Consider the following 19,142-nt stretch of genomic DNA (forward strand, 5'->3'; position numbering starts at 1 on the left):
GGGGGCGAGGCCGCCGGCGGGCCAGCCTCCTCTACACACCCCCTCCCTCCGCAGCAGGGGAAAGGGGACGCACCGCCCAGGGGGCCGGGCTCCTGGATCGCTGCCGCCAGAACCCGCAGGGCGGGGCGCTGTCCCACCGTGGGGCCCGGGCGGGGAGGGGGCGGGGGTGCTGGGACTGAAGGAGGGAGCCGGACACGAGCGCAGTGAACCACTTTATTGCATGCATTTTGGGGAGTGGAGAGTCCCGGGAGGGAACACAGCAGGCCCCATCCAGGTGAGTTGCTCATGGGCTGGTGCCTGGGGGCACTATCCCTGGGTCTGGGGGAGGCCCGGGTGGTGGCTGCAGCTGCTGCCTCTGCTGTTGCTCCTGCTGGAGCCTGGCTTTGTTGGCCCTGCAGGAGAGAGCACCGGTGTGACTGGGACAGGGATCCTGGAGGGTGGTGCCAGGACAGTGAAGAGAGGGCAGGGTAGAGCAGGGACAGACCTGGCCCGGGCCCGTGTGTCATTGTAGATGGCTGTGATGATCCGATCCTTTTCATCCATGAAGCTACGGTGCATCTGCTCCAGCTTCCTGCACGGGGATTACAATTAACCCTGGGCCCCCCAAACCCTGCTGTCCCCCAAGTCCCACCCCCTGCACCCTACTCTAGGGTCTCACAGCTTTACATCTGCAAGGACCTCAGCCTAACTGCCTGTGTTAGGCAGGGAGAGGGACACATAGAGGCCAGGCATGTCCAGGGTCCAATGGCTACCCAAGTCCCCGGCTGTCCTGCTGACGGTGATGACAACAGCACTGAACATCAGGGTGGTCCTCGCAGGAGATTAGAAAGGGTTGTATGTGCAACTCCATCACTGAACTAGGCAGGCTGCTAGCAGTGGGCATTGCACTGCCTTTAAGTATCTTTGCTGTAGAACCTCTGTTATGGCATGCATGAGAGAGGGGCGGGGTGACAGCTGGTTGCCAAACAAGTGAAAACGGTTGCTGGTAGGGCCTAGTTACAATGCATTTCTTTCTTCTGTATGATTTTGGTTGGCTCCACCACTCCATGGTAGCCAGCACCAAAGATTTACATTCAAATTATATATAAAAAAAAAACACCCTGAAAACATTAGCCCTTAGTGCAAAGCTGTCCGCTACGTGAGGAAATGCTCTGGTGACGTATTTCTTGCAAGTCTTAGCTGGAGAGACACAAATGCAGGCCACAGGGGTGGTGGGATGGCTGGCTGACCACACTGGGCTTTATCCCCCCACACCCCTCCCTCCGGCAGAGATGCACCTGAAGGCAGCATAGTGCAGGCCCATGCCTGCCAGCATGATCAGGAGGCAGTACCCTAGCACACGCTGGTTGTGTCTGTGCTGCTGCTGCCTTGATTCTGGTCGCTGAGGCCTCACGCGATGAAACTGGGCCCAGTATTGTGCATTGGGGGTTGTCCAGGAGCTGCTGGGAGGGAGAAGAAGGGACAGTGTGGGATGAGGCACCCTAAGAGACTTGGTGGCGGGCAAGTTAGCAGCAAGATACAGTACCTGTGTGTTTGATGAGCAGACCTGGGATGGGCTGTGGTTCCTGGAGACTTTGGGGGAGTTGCCCAGCGGAGCTGGTCGTCGTAGTTGCGGCGACTCTGCTCCCGGCTAAGCACTTGGTATGCTTCGCTCAGCTCCACAAAGCGGCTGTGCAGGGCCGGGTTCCCAGGGTCTCGGTCAGGGTGCAGCTAGGGTGGGGCAGGACTCCCCTCATCTCCCTTCCCATGTCTCTTCCTAGGACCCATCTTGATAATGTCCACCCACAAGGGCTCAAATCATTCCCAGAGGCCCTGTCTGGGCAGTGACTCTCACCTTCAGGCCAGCCACCCCTCTGAAGGCCAGAGAGTCAGGAAGCACTCCTGTCCCCTCCCCACCTGCTTGTTGCTTGGCTCTCACTATATGCCCTGGTCCAGGCTTTCTCAAGAGAACCAAGCCCAGCCCATCAAACCGGGGCTTTCCTCCCCCAGCCAGGCCAGACATCTGCCCTTGGGGGACCTCCCCCTCCATATGCATGCTGCTGATGGAAAGTAGCACCAACTAGAGTGAGCCACTCAGCTCCATTCCTGGGAATTTGGAGCCCATCTGGCTCAGACTTCCCCTCCCACTTCCCTGCCTAAGACCACTGGTACCTCTTTGGACTTGGAGAAGAAAGCTCGTTTAACTTCTTCAGGGCTGGCACCAGGATGCACCCCCAACAGTTCATAGTAGTTACTGGGGCCAGACCTGTGGAGAGAGGACAGAACTTGTAGGGGCGAAGGAAACAGAGGATAGCCCTTCCCTACCCCTCCCAGCCTCCCTGGGCCACACCCTTCAACTCAGCAAACCAGTAGCTGAGGGGGCTGAGGCCAGTACCAAGGGAGATCTATCGCCAAATCATCCCTCCTTTTTGAGTATTTTGGGAATGGTGCAGATCAGAACATCTCAAAGTGTAGTCCTCATCAGACGCCTCGTGTCAGAAACACCTAAAAAGCTTGTTTAAAAAAAACAGATTCCTGAGTCCCACCTCATATCTGCAGATCAGAAGCTCCAGAGCAGGGCCCAGGAATCTACATTTTTGTAAGCCTCCCCTCCACCCAGCAACGTGGGTTATGCACAGCGATGTTGGACAACCACAGGAGTTGTGGAAAATGCACTGGGTTTGGCTTGGGCTCAAACTCCAGGTTTGCCAAGTAACTCACTATATAACATTGGTGGTTGTCCCTTAATCTCTGATCCTGTCCTCAGCAGTGAGGTGAGGGTTACCTGAGACAAGCCTTGTAAGGCACCTAACACAGAACAGAGAGATCACAACTATCTCAGCACCTAGGGCAGGGCCTAGAGCTGGGCAGGCCCTCAATAAAAATCCACTGAACGACAGGGCCGACAACGGGCCCTCAAAGACAGAACTCACCGCTGCCGTGTGGCCTCTGCGAAGAGCCGGGTGGGAGGGCTGCGGGGCCACAGCCGGCATAGGAGCAGGGGCAGCATGGCGGCAGGCGGGCAGCTGGTGAGATGAGGCCACAAAGAGTGCATTGGAACCAAACTTCAAGCACTTCGGGGCAGTGGGAAGTGGCCTGGCCCCATTTACTTGCGAAGGAAAACTGAAGCAGGCCCAGGGGACCAAGGGGCAGGTGGGACCTCCTTGCTCAAGACCAGACCCGTGTCCTGGACCTGTCCTACCCCTGACCCGGACCCTTCTTCACATTGGCCTCGGTGTCTGGACAACCAGGCCCCGGCGCGGAGACCCCCCCTGCCCCACTCAGGGAGCTAGGGGGGCAGACGAAGGAGGAGCCACACCAAGCCCCGCCCCCGCTGCACTTACGGCCTCCGCAGCTGCCGCCATTTCCTACGCTGATTCAGGCCCCACCCACACATTCTCATTGGCTTGGAAACCCAGGCCACGCCCACCGAACCGGAAAGTGCGATGAAGGCTCTGCCGGTAGTTCATTGGCCTTTGACGTCTCAGCCCGCCCACTGAGGCCCAGTACTTTGGACGCGCTGTAAGGCGCGTATCCGCCCGGGAAGCGGGGGGTACCAAACCTGATGTTCAGTGAGGTTTTTGGTGCAGCTGCCCTGGCTCTGTCCCGCGAACATGAATGTTCCTCCGCTTTGCAGCAAGACCCTTTTTTTTTTTTAAGATTTTTTTGGGGAATCGTGGGAGGGAGCAGCGTTGGGAAATCGGGGAAGGGGAACAGACAAGTTGCTGTCCTTTTGTTCTTCAGTCTAATTGCGGAGGATGTGGCTTCACTGGCCCATGTTGGTATTGTGATCATTGTGCTCTTCCCAGTTGAGGCAGATCGGTTCCTGGCCATTGGATAGCCGCTCACAGCGGCTCACGCTGGCTGCCGGCCACTCACAGTAGCTTAAGGCAGCCCCACTGCAACCTATGCCGTCTGCCGCAGCTCACCAGCAGCCCAGCTCCAGGTAGAGCTGTTCACCATCTTAGCTGTAGAGGGCGCAGCGTCACTGACCCATGTGGGATCCGGACCAGCGCCCTGCTGCTCAGAGCTCGCCCTGCTGCTCAGAGCTCGCGCTCCCAAGCTAACTCTTAACCAACAAGCCACTTGGCCAGCCCACGAGACACTTTTCACACAGCCGCTTCCACCCTATAGTCGACCTGGACCCTCCCCAGAGCCTGGCAAGAGGGCATGGCTCTCATCCCAGCTTGCACAGGGGATAACTGAGGTTGGGCTTTTTTTCCCAAGTCACTTGTCCTGTGTCTCACCCACCCTGGGCTCTCCCAGCGGTCCCACTCTGTCTCACAGAAACAGTAGATGCCAGCCGTATCCAAGAATAAAGTCCTTTATTATCTTTCATGCTGTGGTGATAGGGCTGGGGACCCTAGAGCAACTCAGATGGGGCTTCCCTGGACCTGGTTGTAGAGGAAGATGGCGCCTTTGGCCGAGGGGCAGAACTCGGCCCACATTTCGGTCTCCTGCAACCTCGATATGCTCTGTGGAGAGAGTGAGATCCAGATATCCAGCCTTCAGGTCTCTTGCAGGAGCTGTGCCCAGAGTTCCTGAGACTCAGAGCCCTCTGCACTGCATGGTCCCTAGGGATACACGTTATGGGGGCTGAGCAACTCCCTGGCTCTCTCCCTTGGGCTGCGGGCATCTCCATTGAGGCTTTGTGGCTCCAGAGGAAAGCTCAGAGATTTGGGAGCCCTGTCTGATCCAGCCCTCAGAGACAGACATGTATCACCAGGCCTCTGCAAGTTCCAACCTCAGCTCCTTTTCTAAGCAAGACTCTGCCACCTCGCACCTGTGTCTCCATAAAGATGATTCCCGTGGACTCGTGGGCCTCAGGTCCCCCACTCCTGTAGTATTTCCTCACCTGCTCAGAAGTCAGGCTGCACCTGGACAAGAACATGAGAGAGGCTGGTGGGTGCCCAGCCCCTGGAGGGTCCTTTTGGAGCCCCATCTGCCTCAGCCATGCCCCTCAACCACCCACCTAACCCAGGAACCAGGACCCTGTCCCTCAGAGCTCACTCACTGGACGTAGAACTCAGCACTGGCACGGCCGGCACTGGTCTCATTGCGGGCAATGCCCAGTAACAGCGGCTGGCTCAGGGTGAGCAGTGGCAGGTTCACCTGGGGCCAGGGATTCCACTTGTCAGTGCCCACTGCCCACATCTCTGCCCCTCTCAATAGAGAACAGAGTATGCATTACCCTTGTACATCATTTTACAGTTTGTAGCTCAAATGCTCAGAATCACAGGATGTCAGATCTTGGGCATGTTCATTTTACAGATGGGAAAACTGGAACCGGAGAGACTGAACAATTTGCCCAGAGACACCCAGAGGGAGTCAATAAATCTACTCCCATTTACTCCTCTTTTCAACAAACCTGGGGGAAATAGGCAAGACATTTATCATTGTTCCCATTGTAAAGAGGAAGAACATGAAGCATACAGAAGCGAGAGCTAGAGTTTCACTCCAAGTATGCCCAGCTGCAAAGCCAAGTTCTTTCCTCAATGCCACATGCCCGTAGACTCTCCCACCAGCCCAGACTGAGGTTGTGGAATTCTGGCATGTTCTACCACCTCCCTCCCGGCCCATCAGACTTTCCTGGCCACCCCTCACTCACCTCATCACAGATCTCCTGCAGGACACTGGAGAAAAGCTCATGCACCACCAGATCCCCAGGGAGGTCCTTGTGCAGGGGGCTGTCACCAGGGCACAGGGCCTGTGAGAGGTCAAGCTCAGCCCCTACTCCCCACCTATTCCCACCCTGCCTTCCTCCATACTTGTTGTCCCTGAGGGCCTGTTTGGGCAGAGTGTAAGAGTGTTGGGCGTTCCCCTGATCCTGGCCCTCTTTTTCCAGATGGACAAACAGATGTCCAGCTAGGTCCTCGCCCCCATTCCCCAGCTTCCCACAGGTCTGGGGTAGGGGGCAGTAGGGAGGCTGAAGAACAGAGACTTTCAGAAAAGCACCAGGCCAATTCCTCCTTTGAGGGATGAGGAAAACAAAGCTGAGCTGTCTGGGTCTTTGTACCTTTGCGCCCAGCCTGGCATCTCACCTGAGGCTCAGGGTGCCCACCAGGCACATCCACCAGCCCAGGTGCTTCAGCCACCTGACGGGAACGGCGCAGGAAGACAAGGAAGTCATCAGTGGTGGCCAATACAGCGCCCACCCCCAGTGGGTCTGCCAGGTAGGCTTGCTTATCACCCCAGTCGGCGGCTCCCTGCTGTCGCAGCCAGGCAGCTGAGCTGGCCCAGTTGGTGCCCAGGAAGTCTCGGTAAGAAGTAAGACCCAGGCGCAAGAGCAGCTGTGGCCCTGGTGAGTCAGTGGACACCAGGGTGGCAGAATGCAGGCGGAACTTGGGGGCATCGAAGAGCCAGGGCTGGGCCTGTAGCCGGCTCTCCCAGACGGCAGCGATGGCCTTGTCCCCTCCTGGCAGTGGGCGACGGTCGTGGGCTGGGCTCAGCTCAGCCCGTACCTGCTCCTTGGGCAGCCCACCGGGGGGGCACTGCAGCAGCAGGGATACCTCAGGGTCCATGGTCTGGACAGGGCAGCTCTGGGGGAGGTCACAGCCAGGCCAGTTACCCGGGGGACCCACAGCCACCCACAGACCTCCTGAGGATACCCCCAGCCCTTCTGCACTCCCGTGGGCAGTAAAGTGTCTCATCCAGCAAGAGCCAGAGACTCCTGCTGCCAGACATCCTTGGGATTCCAGGGCACGCCTAACACCCAGAGGTCCTGGGTCCAATCACCCCCTAATGCCCATGTCTCCCAAACCCAGGGGTCCTGCTTCCAACCCTGGACGCGCAGGGACCCCTACCAGGGTTCAGAAGCTCCAGCCTCCAGCTGGCACTCACCGCCAACTCAGCTCTCAGGCTCCGCCCCTTTCCCAGAGCGGAAGTGCCCGCCCCTCCTTCCTTGGCTTCTCATTGGCCGGTCCCGGCCCTCAGGAGCCCGCGGTGTCAGCTGCCCAGCAGTAGCAGTCGGTGAGCCTATCCGTTTGTCTTCCCCGTTTCTGCTGGGTCTGTCTTGGCCGGCCCTGACCTTCCGTCCGGTTAGCCTGAACGCCGGCCCCGCCTCCTCAGGCCCACCTCGTGGGGGCAGACCCGCGAGCCTGAAGCGTGGAGGCTCGGCTTCCCTGGGTTCCGCGTTTGACAGTGTGACCATGGGCAAGCCTTGCCTGCTGGGCCTCAGTTTCCCTATCTGCACTAAGGAGTTGGGGTGGGAAGTGAATTTAATGAACTGACTATCCCCCTCCCAACTCTCACATCTTGAGGCTTTGTGACTTTCTAGGCAAGGTGGAGACATGGAAGGGCCCTCAACGGTCCCCACATGTCACTGCTCCCCTCAGGTTTTGGCTATGAACTCTTCTGGAGGAAGGAAGCAGGAAGCAGCGAGGCCCAGGGGCAGAAGGGCTCACAGACGCCAGGAACAGGTGCACCCCACCCCCATGGCGGGAGGGCAGGGCTCCCTGGGAAATGCTGGTGAAGTGGGAGTGGGGGCTGATGGGTCATACTCTTCCCAGAGAGCACAGGGACTCCTCTCCCTCTGGTCTCCCCCTGCAGCAGGTCACTCAGAGTTCAGGGTGGGCAGCAGGGCAGGATCACCACAGGGACCAGGGGCCACCTCTGGGCTCTTGCAGGATGGAGATGTGCAACTGTCCAAGGCTCTGTCCTACGCCCTGCGCCATGGGGCCCTGAAGCTGGGGCTTCCCATGGGGGCTGGTAAGTGGAGGCTCTTGGAGTCTGGGGAGGGGAGGGGCTCAGGTGCAGGAAGCAGTGTGAGCCTGTCTGATTGCCCTCACCCATGGCCCCTACCACTGCCCTATGGGGACAACTCAGAGGGCACATCCTCCCACGTACAGGGAAGACCAAGGCCCCAAACCCAGTATCCCGTCCAGGGCAAACTGGGAGAGGAGGCTTTGTCCGAGCCAGGCTTGGTGCTGCCTCTCGCCCAGTGGCCCAATAAACACTCATCCCAAGGATGGGCACTGGGGGCGGGGGTGTTGGTGCTAATGAGGGCTTATTGAGTGTCCACTTCGGGCTGCGTATTGTACTAAAAAGGGTCATTTTATCTTTGTGGCCCTACATGAAGCAGATCCTATCTCCGTTGTCAGTTGAGGAAACAGGCCCAGAAAGGGGAGACTTTCTAAAGGTCACACAGATGAACCCTTGTGACCCACAGGCCCAGGCTCTGTTCTGGTTGCCTGTGGCTTGCCCTGTTGACTCTGGCCGAGGCCAGAGCAAGTTCAGCTCCTGGGCACCCTGCCTGCCCACAGATGGCTTCGTGCCCCTGGGTGCCCTCCTGCAGCTGCCCCAGTTCCACAGCTTCTCAGCTGAAGATGTGCAGCGCGTGGTGGACACCAGTGGGAAGCAGCGGTTCGCCCTGAAGCCAGGGGACCCCAGCACTGGCCCTCTCATCCGGGCCAATCAGGGTCACTCCCTGCAGGTGGGGCCCAGGAGACAAATGGGAGAGCCGGGTGGGACCCCTGCCTGTGAGGGAGGTCTCACTGCATTCCCCAACCCATGCTAGGTACCTGAGTTGGAACTGATGCCCCTCGAGACCCCGCAGGCCCTGCCCCTGATGCTTGTCCATGGCACATTCTGGCAGCACTGGCCCTCCATCCTGCTCAAGGGCCTGTCCTGCCGGGGAAGGACGCACATCCACCTGGCCCCAGGACTGCCTGGAGACCCTGGTGTCATCAGTGGTCAGTTCTCCCCTCCAGCTATTCCCACCCACTCTGTCCTCCCAGGGCCCCCTCCAAGGGTCCTAGCCTCTTTTGTCCAAGACCACCCCATACCCTGCATGCAGAAGCACCCCCTTCTCCCCACTGAGCCCAGGATGCCAGCCTGCCCAGGTTTGATAACTGCAACCCCAGACACCCCAGGCCCCAACACCAGTTGTCTCCGCAGGCATGCGGCCAAATTGTGAAGTGGCTGTGTTTATCAATGGGCCCCTGGCCCTGGCAGGTGAGTCTGGACTTAGCAGGGACTGCTCTAGGCCTGCAGAGAGGGCACGAGTCACATCTCTGGCTCTGTCTCCAGATGGAATTCCCTTCTTCCGTTCTGCCAATGGAGTGATCCTGACTCCAGGGAATACTGATGGCTTCCTGCTTCCCAAGTACTTCAAGGAGGCCCTGCAGCTACGCCCTACCCGTGAGAACCACCACTCCACCCCTATTCTTTGTGCCTGAAGCCTGTGCCCTCTGCCCTTCACTTCTTTCCCAGCTCCCAACCCCAGGCTGACTTAGGTCTCCCGCTCTTTAATCATCTCATCTCTATCTCAGGAAAACCCCTCTCCTTGTCTGGTAATGAAGAGACAGAGTGTCAGAGTGGCCCCAAGCACAGCTCCAGAGGAAGAAGGACGATCCAACAATAAAATATTTATTAAAAAAAAAAGATAACAAAAAGGAAATTCCAGTTTGAAACCATGAATCACCTGGTAGCTACAGCTGGTCTTTCTCATATGCTCAGGGACTATAACTAGGTCAGAGGTGTTGGTCTCGGCTACCCAGACAAGGGAAGGGCGGTCACTGTAGAACTCAGTGGGCTCTACAGAATGCCTGTGGGACACAGAGTTAGGCCCAGCCAGGTCCCTGGTCTGCACAAAGCCAGTGACAGTGGGTGGATGTGCCCAGCTCGGTGCATGTCTGAAGAGGGTGTGGGCAGTGAGTCCCAGTGCGTGTGGGCTTACGAGTGGCCATGGCAGGTGGTGAGCGGGACGGGGACAGTAAGACAAGCCTCAGAAGGCCTCATGGCCTCCTGTGAGCTGCAGGAAGAGGTCCTCATCCAGCTCCTCCCCATGAGATCGCTCCCGCGTTGACAGGAAAATGTAACCCCCAATGTACTCATGCACAATGCGGCAACTGGCAGACACACAGCTGAAAGCCACGTTGATATGCTCGTCAAACTCGATGGCCACCTGTAGGGCGGGCAGTCAGAGGGACTAGTGGGGGGTGGGATAAGGGTGCAGCCCCTGCCCTGTCCTGGCTGGGCCTGGCCCAGGCCCCTGACCCTACCCCCACCCTCACTCGGGGCCCACCTGCCGGATGTCCCAGTTGACATTCCACTGACGCATGTTGCTGAAGCGCCAGGTCTTGACCACGTCGCCCACAGCCAGGTCAATGCGGATGAGTCGGTTGTTGGCGATGCCCAGGATCTCATCTTTCCTGCTGCCCTTGAACCTGGTCCCCAGGGGGACAGAGTGTGAGCAAGAGTCCCACCCTGTGTGGCCCCAGAGCCCACCCAGACAGCCTGGTGCAGTGCTCAGGAGCAAGTTATACAAGTAAGTTATTTAGGTTTTCTGGGCCTGAAGTCCTTTATCTGGAAAATGGGGCTTAATTGATATAATCATTATAATAGTGTTTAGCAGCACCAGGCAAATAGTCCGCGCCTTTAAATAACAACTTGTTTGGTACCATCTTCATCCATTGCCTCACTCATATCCTTGCAGGCTTGGAAAATGGGCAAATGGAGGCACTCCCTATCACAGCAGCCAACGTTGGCCCTGTCCCGCAGACCAGCTAACCGAGGCCCAGAGAGGGAATGGTCCGTCAGACAGCTGGGTGTCCTGCTCTCCTGGCCTGATATCCCTGTCTGTTGTGTTTGCTGTGGGGATACGGGGTGGGGGTAAGGGGGCACGTGGGGTGCCCTCAGTAAGGTCTGCCCACAGAAAACAGGAAGAGAGGCTTCAGGGTGCCGCCCACCAGGCAGCAGGTGAGGGCAGAGCAGACCGAGGTGGCATTCATACCTGACCAAGACATAGGAGATGCCGAAGTCGGGAAGGGACTGCCAGGCCTGGATGAAGCGCAGCTGGGCCTCAGACAGCGAGAGTTGGGCCACGTTCTGGTGGGCTTCCAGGATCCGGGGGGTGAGCTGCAGGATCACACTGGTGAGGGGCTGCCAAAGACCCTGAGACCCGATGCCCGCCCCCCTCAGGGAGACAGGATGCTGAGCCTGGGGCAGGGCCAGTGCCCATGGTGGGGCCACCACAGTGCACCCTCTCACCAGTCAACAAATATGAGCTGAGCCAGGCCCTGAGGTGGACATGGGCAGCTGGACTGTGGTCCCCTCCCAGAGGGAGGGGACCAGCATACTCAGTCTGAGGGATATGGTGGGAGAAGAAACAAGTGAGCACCTGGCTTTCCAGAAGAAGGCTCTGTGGAGATCCAGGGGCTAAGGGTGGCCAGGTAAATGCTGTGATCATTCCCACCACCCACTCCCTCTGGCACCTGTTTGGCCTTGAACTTTCGCTGGAAGCGGGGGGCAACAAGGCCATAGGGGTTGAGGCCCTCAGGGGAGGCATCAGGCCCCTGGGGGTGGTTGGCTGAGCCTCCACCACCTGTCCGCTGCAGGCTGAGGAAGGCCAGAATGGCCTGCACCTCACTGGAGTAGCTGCTGTCCGCCATGGTGCGGCCCTTGGAGGCCAGTCGGCAGCCGGCCATCCACTGGGCATACTGCTGCTCCTGGGGTAGGAGGACAGGGGAGGGTGGTGAGGGACTAGCCAGGCTCTGATTCAGCCCCTGCCCTAGACCCCACCCCTACTCCAGCCTCAGCCCAGCCCTGGCCCCTGCCCAGCCCTTACATCCTGGCACCGCAAGTAGATCTCACTCATGCCCTCAGGGGAAGGCACCAGGAGTTTGATGCAGAATTTCTGGCCTGAGACATTGACGTCAGGGACCACCTCACAGCCTGGAGGGAGAGGAAGGAGGGGGCTAGAAGGCTGCAGAGGGGCAGCCCTGCCTGAGAGGCTCCTGGGCAAATGACAGCCCTGCACAGCTGGCTCAGGACAGAGGGCGTCTTCCCTGGCTCCCAGGATGAAACTGAGGTGAGACCATTCATCTGACCAGCCCACAGCCCTGCCCTTGTCCCTGTCCTGCCCAGGCCGCCCTCACTCACCCTTGAGGTTGAGCTGCTGAATGGGGTCACCAGGGGCCTCATCCTGGCTCTTGTAGTAGGACAGCGTGGTCTCCTTGAACACCACCCAGTGCTGGCGGTACCCCTTCAGGGTCAGCTTCCGGGGCCTGAGGGTGAGGCGGGAGGTGGTGACAGGCCACCTAGAAAGTTCTCCCCCCTCTGCTCCCTCTCCACACTGGGCCCCTACCGCAGAGCTGGCAACTCTGTGCCCAAACTCACCGGAAGATCCGGAGATGGTCCTTGAGCTCTGGGATGGTGGTGAGGCTGTCCTGGGGAGAAAAGGAGTCAGACGGGGGCCCGGTCCCTGTGCTTAGCCCTGACTGCAACCCCTGACCAGCGCCCCTCCTCACCAGCACGTCTGTGGCTGCTGATCCCTCCAGCTTCACCTCCAGATTGCTTAGGGCTGCGTCCAGGTCCTCGAGCCCCGGGTCTGTGCCGGCTGGTTCACCCACCTCCCCGCTCTGGGACAGCTTGTTGATGTGGTACTGGGTGGGGCACATGGCCAGGGAGGGCTCAGTGGGCAGTCCATTCGTCCGACCATGCCCTGAGCAGGGCTTCCCCGGAGATGGGGCCCCACTCTGGAAGACCCTTCCCGCCCCGGGACTAGCCTGCGCCCCAGCCACCCCGGGCCCCCAGGCCTGCCTGGCACCTGCAGGGCTGCAAACACCATCATCTCCTCCTCAGTGCAGTCACTCTCCTCTAGCAGCAGGTCCCACCGAGCCTGCTCATACAGCTGGGTCAGCCGCACGGGGTCTGTCTGGAGCAGTGGGCGGGGGGAGGAGAGGCTGGGTTGGTCAGGTGCCAACTGTCCTGAGCACCCCGTGTGCCCGGTCCCTGCGAACGAGCCTTGGCCCTTAGCCCTGTCCTTCATACTGTGGCAAGCTCGTTTAGTGGCCCTACATGGTCAGAAGACCCCAATCCCAGCCTGCCAGCCCCATCTGTCTAGGAAAGTGGCACCTTTTTCTCTCTAAGCCTTTTTGTACAGATGTTGACTATATGTCTATTGTGCACCCCACCTGCTGCTGAGGGCAACAGGAGAACTGAGTAAACCAATAAAAAATTAGTACAGTGATTCGAGAGTGCAATAAAAGCTATAAAGGCAATAGCTGCTGGGGCAACTCACTCATGCCCTCAGGCAAGGACACCACAAGTTTGATGGTGATGACAGAGAATGGAACTGGGTTGCAGGGGGCTACTCTACATGAGGAAGCATTTAGGGAAGGCTTCCCTCAGGAGGTGACTTGCTGTGCTGAGGCCTGAAGGATGACAATGGACCACAGGAAGAACATTCCAGAGAGGCTGAACAGGGAGTGCAAAGCTCAAAGGCGGATCCTAGTTACCCACAGAAGACCAAGCCTATGCTCCCTCTGAAACCCACTAAAATTGATAGCAAAGGCATAAAAAAGGTAAACCCAAAAAGGACAAGGAAGAGACAAGGGACTAGAGCAGGTGAGAGATGCCAACAACATTTTGGAAGATGGAAAGCAAAAACGTGAGTGGGAATGGAGTTGCAGGGAGACAGAGTTGGGATCTCACACTGTTCTCCCTCTCTTGTTCTCTGATAAAGGCACTAATGAGTTTTGAAAATAGGTAGAAAGCAAACAACAAGAAGAACAAAAATCTGGATAAAGGCATCCAGTTCACATGCAAACTCCTGGACAGGCTTCCGGCCTGGGATTCCCGGGCTGAGAGGTGAGGGTGGGCTGAAATGAGGACTGTAGAAAGTCTATAAAAGAAGCAGGTCCCTCCCTACTCCCTACAACCAAAGGACAGCCAGTTAGCACCTGGCAGAAGCCAGAGATTTACTGAGATGCTGAGCTAGAGGTACCCCAAATTGGTACTCGAGGCACAGTTGGACATGTGAGGGGGTGCAAGGTGCTGAGAACAGATGAATTAAGAGGAGGCATTCTGAGAGGTCAGACACCCCAGCTGTTCTTCACTTGCCACCCAAGACATTGTCAGTGAGCCTCCTATGCCCAGTCGGGAGATCAGAAGTTTCACTGCTGAGAAACTGACGAACCAAAGAGAAATCCCCTCAGGAGAGTGACATCCCTGCCCTAGCACCCCCAGGAGGCCCCCAAAAGGCCAAGCTCTATTCATCCACTCAGGGTTTTCAGTTGGCTTTTTAGAGCCTTACTTGTAAATACAAAAGGTCCATCAAGGGTTGCCCACATTTAAGGAACGCTGCTAGCATGAACTACAGAGAGCAAGACAAACAGGAGAAAAAAAAAAAAAAGCTTGGAGGAAATAAAGACAATGTAGGGAGCAGAAGAAAACTTCCAATACTAGTGAAAATCCTTATGGAGACAAAATACTGCACTCATAAAATGAGAACAGGATGCTATTTTTTTTGTTTTTTTGTTTTTAGCTGAGCCATCCTGCTGCCTATTGGCAGCTCAGCTTGGGCCGGGACTCGAACCACTGTTGCTCAGAGCTCACACTCTTGAGCGAGCTCTTAACCAACTGAGCCACTCGGCTGGCCCCCAGAATGCTATTTTTTAAAGAAATAATTATAAAGTTAAATTTATAGTAATTAAAACTGTGACACTGGCAACAAGAAACAAATTGACCAGTGGAACCAAAGAGAGTCAGAGGTAGACACACATCTGACTTAGGACAAAGGTGATCCTGCAGCCACTGGGGAAAGGATGCTCTTTTTAGTAAATGACACTGGGTCAATTGGATACCCACATGTCAAAAAAAAATGATCTGCGCCACTGCCTCACACCACACACAAATATCAATCCCAGATGGATTGCAGATCCAAACGTGGAAATGAAAACAATAAGGCCTTTAGAGAAAAATAGGACTACATCTTTGTGATCTTAGAATAAAAAGGATTTCTTAAACAGGACACAAAAGATGCTAATCATAATAAAAGAAATATAAATTGGATTGTATTAAAATTAGTAACTTCTGTTTATCAAAATAAACCCCTAAGAGAATGAAAAAGCAAAGTACAGAGTGGGAAAATATATTCACAATATATTTGACAAAGTACTCATACGTCGAATAAAGAACTCCAAAGCAGTATGAAAAAGACTAGCAAGTGAATATAAAAATGGGTAAAAAACTTGAACAGAAACTTGACAAAAAGAGGATATCCTAATGGCTAATAGCCATATGAAAAAGGGCTCAACTTGATGAGTCATCAGGGGGATGTAAATTAAAGCCACATAAAAAGTACCTTCAGTGGTTGTATGGGGTTGGGTGTAGGAGGTGGAATGACTGCAAGTGGGCACTAGGGAACTTTCTGGGGTGATGGAAATGTTCTAAAACTGGACTGTGGTAATGGTTGCACAACTGTATACATTTACTAAAAATAGCCAAACTGCTTACAATGGGTGATTTTTATCGTATGTAAATTATATCTCAGTAAAGCTGTTTTAAAAAAACAAATAGGGGCCGGCCGAGTGGCGTGTTGGTTAAGAGCTGGCTTGGGACGCCAGAGGGCCCCGGTTCGGATCTCACATATGAGGGCCAGTGACACTGCCCTCCACAGCTAAGATGCTGAACAACAGCTCAACCTGGAGCTGGGCTGCCGTTGAGTGGCAGGCGATGGCGTAGACTGCAGCCCCTGCTGCAGTGGGTTGCCATGGGCTACCGTGTGTAGCCAACAGCCAGCGTGAGCGGCCAGCAGTCACCATGAGCGGCCGTCCAGAATCCGGCGACTGATCTGCTTCGCCCGGGAAGAGCGCAATGATGGTGCCTACTTGGGCCAGTGAAGCAACGTCCTCCACAACTAGATTGAAGAACAAAAGGACAGCAACTTGTCTGTTCCCCTTCCCCCAATTCCCCAGTGCTGTTCCCATCCCCCAATTACCCAATAAAAAAATCTTAAAAGAAAACGAAACAAATAAATAAAAAATATATGAATTACCTTTACAAACCTACCAGAATGGCTACATTGGAAGGGATAGGAAGTATCCAGTGCTGGTGAAGCTCTGGACTAACCGGAACTCTCATACACTGCTGATGGGGTGTCAATTGGAGCAACTACTTTGGAAAGCTGTTTAACAGTTACCTACGACGGGCCCCAATGTCTGCCCTGGAACCCAGCAATTCCACCTCTGGGTGTATACCCTACAGAAATGTGTGCCTTTGTTCACCAAAAGACATATACTGAAATGTTCATAGCATCTCTGTTCATAATAGCCCCAATCTGAAAATAACACATTGCTCATCAATGGAAATTAATTGTGGTATATTGACAGAATGGAATGCTACACACCACTGGGAAAGAATAAACTACAACTCTATGCCACATGGATGAATCATACAAACATCAGCTGAGTGAAAGAAGCCGGACACAAAGGAGTATAGACTGTGTGATTTCATTTATGAAGATTTCAAACACAGGGAAAACTTATCTATGGTGTTAGAGGTAACATTAGTGGTTGCCACTGTGGGAGATAGTGCCTGGAAGAGGGGTTTTAGGGGGGCTTCTGGGGTCTGGTAAAGTGCTGTAAGCTTTAAAAAGGAACACTCAGAAAGTAAGAGTTTGGGCCGGCCGAGTGGCGCGTTGGTTAAGAGCTGGCTTGGGACGCTAGCTCTGAACAGCAGGGCCCCGGTTCGGATCCCACATGGGGGCCAGTGACACTGCCCTCTACAGCTAAGATGGTGAACAACAGCTCGACCTGGAGCTGGGTTGCTGTGAGTCACCGGTGATGGCATATGCTGCAGCCCCTGCTGCAGTGGGCTGCCATAAGCTACCGTGTGTGAGGCTGGCAGCCAGCGTGAGTGACTGGCAGCCGGTGTGAGCTGCCAAGAGCCACCATGAGCGGCTGTCCAGAGGCCGACGACCGATCTGCCTCACCTGGGAAGAGCACAATGATAATACCAACATGGGCCAGTGAAGCAATGTCCTCCACAACTAGACTGAAGAACAAAACAACAGCAACTTGTCTGTTCCCCTTCCCCGATTCCCCAGCGCTGTTTCCCTCCCCCAATTCCCCAATAAAATCTTTAAAAAAAGAAAAGAAAAGAAAGAGTTCTTAGAACTTAAAAATATAGCTGTAGAAATTAAAAATTGTATAGTTCATTTGGAAGATAAATCAAGGAACTCTCCAGAAAGTAGAACAAAAAGAGAATGAGCTTAAAAACATGAAAGAAAAGATGAATGTCTAATTTGTTTCTTTGAAGATTCAATCTAGGAGGCTTAATATCTACTAAGTTCCAGAAGAAAAAGGAACATAAAAATGGAGGGGAGGAAATTAATAAAGAAATTATAAAGTGCATTTTTCTAGAAATGGAGGACCCAGGTTCTAATTTGAAAGGGCTCAGCAAGTGTGCAGACCAATCAATGAAGACAGATCCATACTATTGAGAAATTTAGAACACCAAGAGATAAGGGGGACATTTTTAAAGTTTCTTGTCCCTGCCCCCTTCCTCCAAGAAAAAATAAAAGTGTGTGTCACATATGGAAGGACTGGAAATAAAAATGGCATCAGACTTCTCAACAGCAGCATTGGAAACTAGAAGACAGTGGGAAGGTGGCTTCAAAAATTATCAGGAAAATGATTCCAACCTAGAATTCTATACCTAGCCAAACTACAATGTGAGTGAGGGTAGAATAGTGACCTTTTCAGACATGCAGGTATCAAACGAAGTCTCACATATGCTTTTAAGGGAAGCTGTGAAGTATATGCTCCATCGAAATGAGGGGATCAGTCAAGAAAGAGGAACACAAGTGATCCAGGAATCAAGAAGTCCCATATAGGAATCCCCAGAAAGTCGTGAAGGAAAGTCCAAGGACAACAGTCATGCAGTGGATGTAGAGTGCCGCCATTCCATGATCCCAAGAAGCAAATCACACTGACAGATGTCCAATTGTGATCAACCATTTTGAAAGGAGTATTGTGGCTGGGTTGCTCTGTTAGAGGGGCTTAGCTATGAAACACCCCACCTCATCACTGTGAAGACCCCCAATGGCAAGCCGCAGCCACATCCAGAGTGTCCAGAGAGCCTTCTGGGGTCTCTCTTCTAATTGTATAGAGACAATTAATAGAAAAATAAGTTAATAAAAATATAGCAGTTATGAACTATAACAAAAACTTGACCAAGAAAGGAAATATCATTACTCTGTGGCTTAGCTAAGAATACTATTTATATGTGTAATTATTTACAGTCATAATGACGTTTTCACCAAAAACTATAGCACAACTCAATTGGAAAGATGCAAAGATATATGTGTATTGTGTGTGTGTTGGGGGTGTAAAACAGCTAAATCTTCATCTTTCACACAAAGTCAATAGATAATGAGTGAAATAAAAAATACAAGGAACAGAAATATATAANCTCTGGACTAACCGGAACTCTCATACACTGCTGATGGGGTGTCAATTGGAGCAACTACTTTGGAAAGCTGTTTAACAGTTACCTACGACGGGCCCCAATGTCTGCCCTGGAACCCAGCAATTCCACCTCTGGGTGTATACCCTACAGAAATGTGTGCCTTTGTTCACCAAAAGACATATACTGAAATGTTCATAGCATCTCTGTTCATAATAGCCCCAATCTGAAAATAACACATTGCTCATCAATGGAAATTAATTGTGGTATATTGACAGAATGGAATGCTACACACCACTGGGAAAGAATAAACTACAACTCTATGCCACATGGATGAATCATACAAACATCAGCTGAGTGAAAGAAGCCGGACACAAAGGAGTATAGACTGTGTGATTTCATTTATGAAGATTTCAAACACAGGGAAAACTTATCTATGGTGTTAGAGGTAACATTAGTGGTTGCCACTGTGGGAGATAGTGCCTGGAAGAGGGGTTTTAGGGGGGCTTCTGGGGTCTGGTAAAGTGCTGTAAGCTTTAAAAAGGAACACTCAGAAAGTAAGAGTTTGGGCCGGCCGAGTGGCGCGTTGGTTAAGAGCTGGCTTGGGACGCTAGCTCTGAACAGCAGGGCCCCGGTTCGGATCCCACATGGGGGCCAGTGACACTGCCCTCTACAGCTAAGATGGTGAACAACAGCTCGACCTGGAGCTGGGTTGCTGTGAGTCACCGGTGATGGCATATGCTGCAGCCCCTGCTGCAGTGGGCTGCCATAAGCTACCGTGTGTGAGGCTGGCAGCCAGCGTGAGTGACTGGCAGCCGGTGTGAGCTGCCAAGAGCCACCATGAGCGGCTGTCCAGAGGCCGACGACCGATCTGCCTCACCTGGGAAGAGCACAATGATAATACCAACATGGGCCAGTGAAGCAATGTCCTCCACAACTAGACTGAAGAACAAAACAACAGCAACTTGTCTGTT

At 54.2% G+C, this 19,142-nt stretch overlaps 4 protein-coding genes across 13 annotated transcripts in view; 1 reads left to right on the plus strand and 3 right to left on the minus strand.

Annotated features, from left to right (window-relative positions):
* The first annotated feature begins 6 nt into the window (after nt 1–6).
* Nucleotides 7–9,403, plus strand: TRPT1 (tRNA phosphotransferase 1). Of its 3 annotated transcripts, XM_019645321.1 has the most exons (9): nt 7–274; nt 6,744–6,948; nt 7,314–7,397; nt 7,528–7,686; nt 8,241–8,410; nt 8,495–8,669; nt 8,875–8,931; nt 9,007–9,117; nt 9,249–9,403. In XM_019645321.1, exons 1-9 carry the CDS (start codon nt 221–223, stop codon nt 9,338–9,340), a joined length of 1,107 nt encoding a protein of 368 aa, XP_019500866.1. In that variant the 5' UTR covers nt 7–220; the 3' UTR covers nt 9,341–9,403. The 3 variants fall into 3 exon arrangements, with proteins under 3 accessions (XP_019500866.1, XP_019500867.1, XP_019500868.1); XM_019645322.1 differs by lacking the exon at nt 7,528–7,686 and having other exon boundaries at nt 9,249–9,366; XM_019645323.1 differs by lacking the exon at nt 7–274 and having other exon boundaries at nt 6,857–6,948; nt 7,605–7,686.
* On the minus strand, nt 201–3,642 carry DNAJC4 (DnaJ heat shock protein family (Hsp40) member C4). 3 transcript variants are annotated; one of them, XM_019645330.1, is made up of 7 exons: nt 3,324–3,642; nt 2,913–3,005; nt 2,152–2,245; nt 1,526–1,710; nt 1,278–1,439; nt 485–571; nt 201–392 (listed from the first exon to the last, which is right to left on the minus strand). In XM_019645330.1, the coding sequence occupies exons 1-7, from the start codon at nt 3,380–3,382 to the stop codon at nt 284–286; spliced, it is 789 nt and encodes a 262-aa protein (XP_019500875.1). In that variant the 5' UTR covers nt 3,383–3,642; the 3' UTR covers nt 201–283. The 3 variants fall into 3 exon arrangements, with proteins under 3 accessions (XP_019500875.1, XP_019500874.1, XP_019500877.1); XM_019645329.1 differs by having other exon boundaries at nt 1,278–1,442; nt 3,324–3,641; XM_019645332.1 differs by lacking the exon at nt 2,913–3,005 and having other exon boundaries at nt 1,278–1,442; nt 3,324–3,641.
* Nucleotides 4,288–6,876, minus strand: NUDT22 (nudix hydrolase 22). 6 transcript variants are annotated; one of them, XM_019645326.1, is made up of 6 exons: nt 6,820–6,876; nt 6,021–6,518; nt 5,588–5,686; nt 4,994–5,091; nt 4,763–4,856; nt 4,288–4,454 (listed from the first exon to the last, which is right to left on the minus strand). In XM_019645326.1, the coding sequence occupies exons 2-6, from the start codon at nt 6,498–6,500 to the stop codon at nt 4,353–4,355; spliced, it is 873 nt and encodes a 290-aa protein (XP_019500871.1). In that variant the 5' UTR covers nt 6,501–6,518; nt 6,820–6,876; the 3' UTR covers nt 4,288–4,352. The 6 variants fall into 6 exon arrangements, 5 of the variants coding, with proteins under 5 accessions (XP_019500871.1, XP_019500870.1, XP_019500869.1 ...); XM_019645325.1 differs by having other exon boundaries at nt 6,783–6,845; XM_019645324.1 differs by lacking the exon at nt 6,820–6,876 and having other exon boundaries at nt 6,021–6,720.
* Nucleotides 9,325–19,142, minus strand: part of FERMT3 (FERM domain containing kindlin 3) — a 21,377-nt gene continuing 11,559 nt past the window's right edge. The window contains exons 7-15 of the mRNA XM_019645320.1: nt 12,527–12,634; nt 12,228–12,362; nt 12,097–12,146; nt 11,860–11,984; nt 11,546–11,652; nt 11,193–11,426; nt 10,712–10,836; nt 10,004–10,145; nt 9,325–9,883 (exon numbers count right to left, since the gene is read on the minus strand). Coding sequence (XP_019500865.1) covers nt 9,704–9,883; nt 10,004–10,145; nt 10,712–10,836; nt 11,193–11,426; nt 11,546–11,652; nt 11,860–11,984; nt 12,097–12,146; nt 12,228–12,362; nt 12,527–12,634 — 1,206 coding nt within the window. The 3' untranslated portion in view covers nt 9,325–9,703. The remainder of the gene's footprint in view (nt 9,884–10,003; nt 10,146–10,711; nt 10,837–11,192; nt 11,427–11,545; nt 11,653–11,859; nt 11,985–12,096; nt 12,147–12,227; nt 12,363–12,526; nt 12,635–19,142) is intronic.

Source organism: Hipposideros armiger, unplaced genomic scaffold (assembly GCF_001890085.2).
Source record: "Hipposideros armiger isolate ML-2016 unplaced genomic scaffold, ASM189008v1 scaffold_93, whole genome shotgun sequence".
In the NCBI taxonomy this organism is placed as follows: Eukaryota; Metazoa; Chordata; class Mammalia; order Chiroptera; family Hipposideridae; genus Hipposideros; species Hipposideros armiger.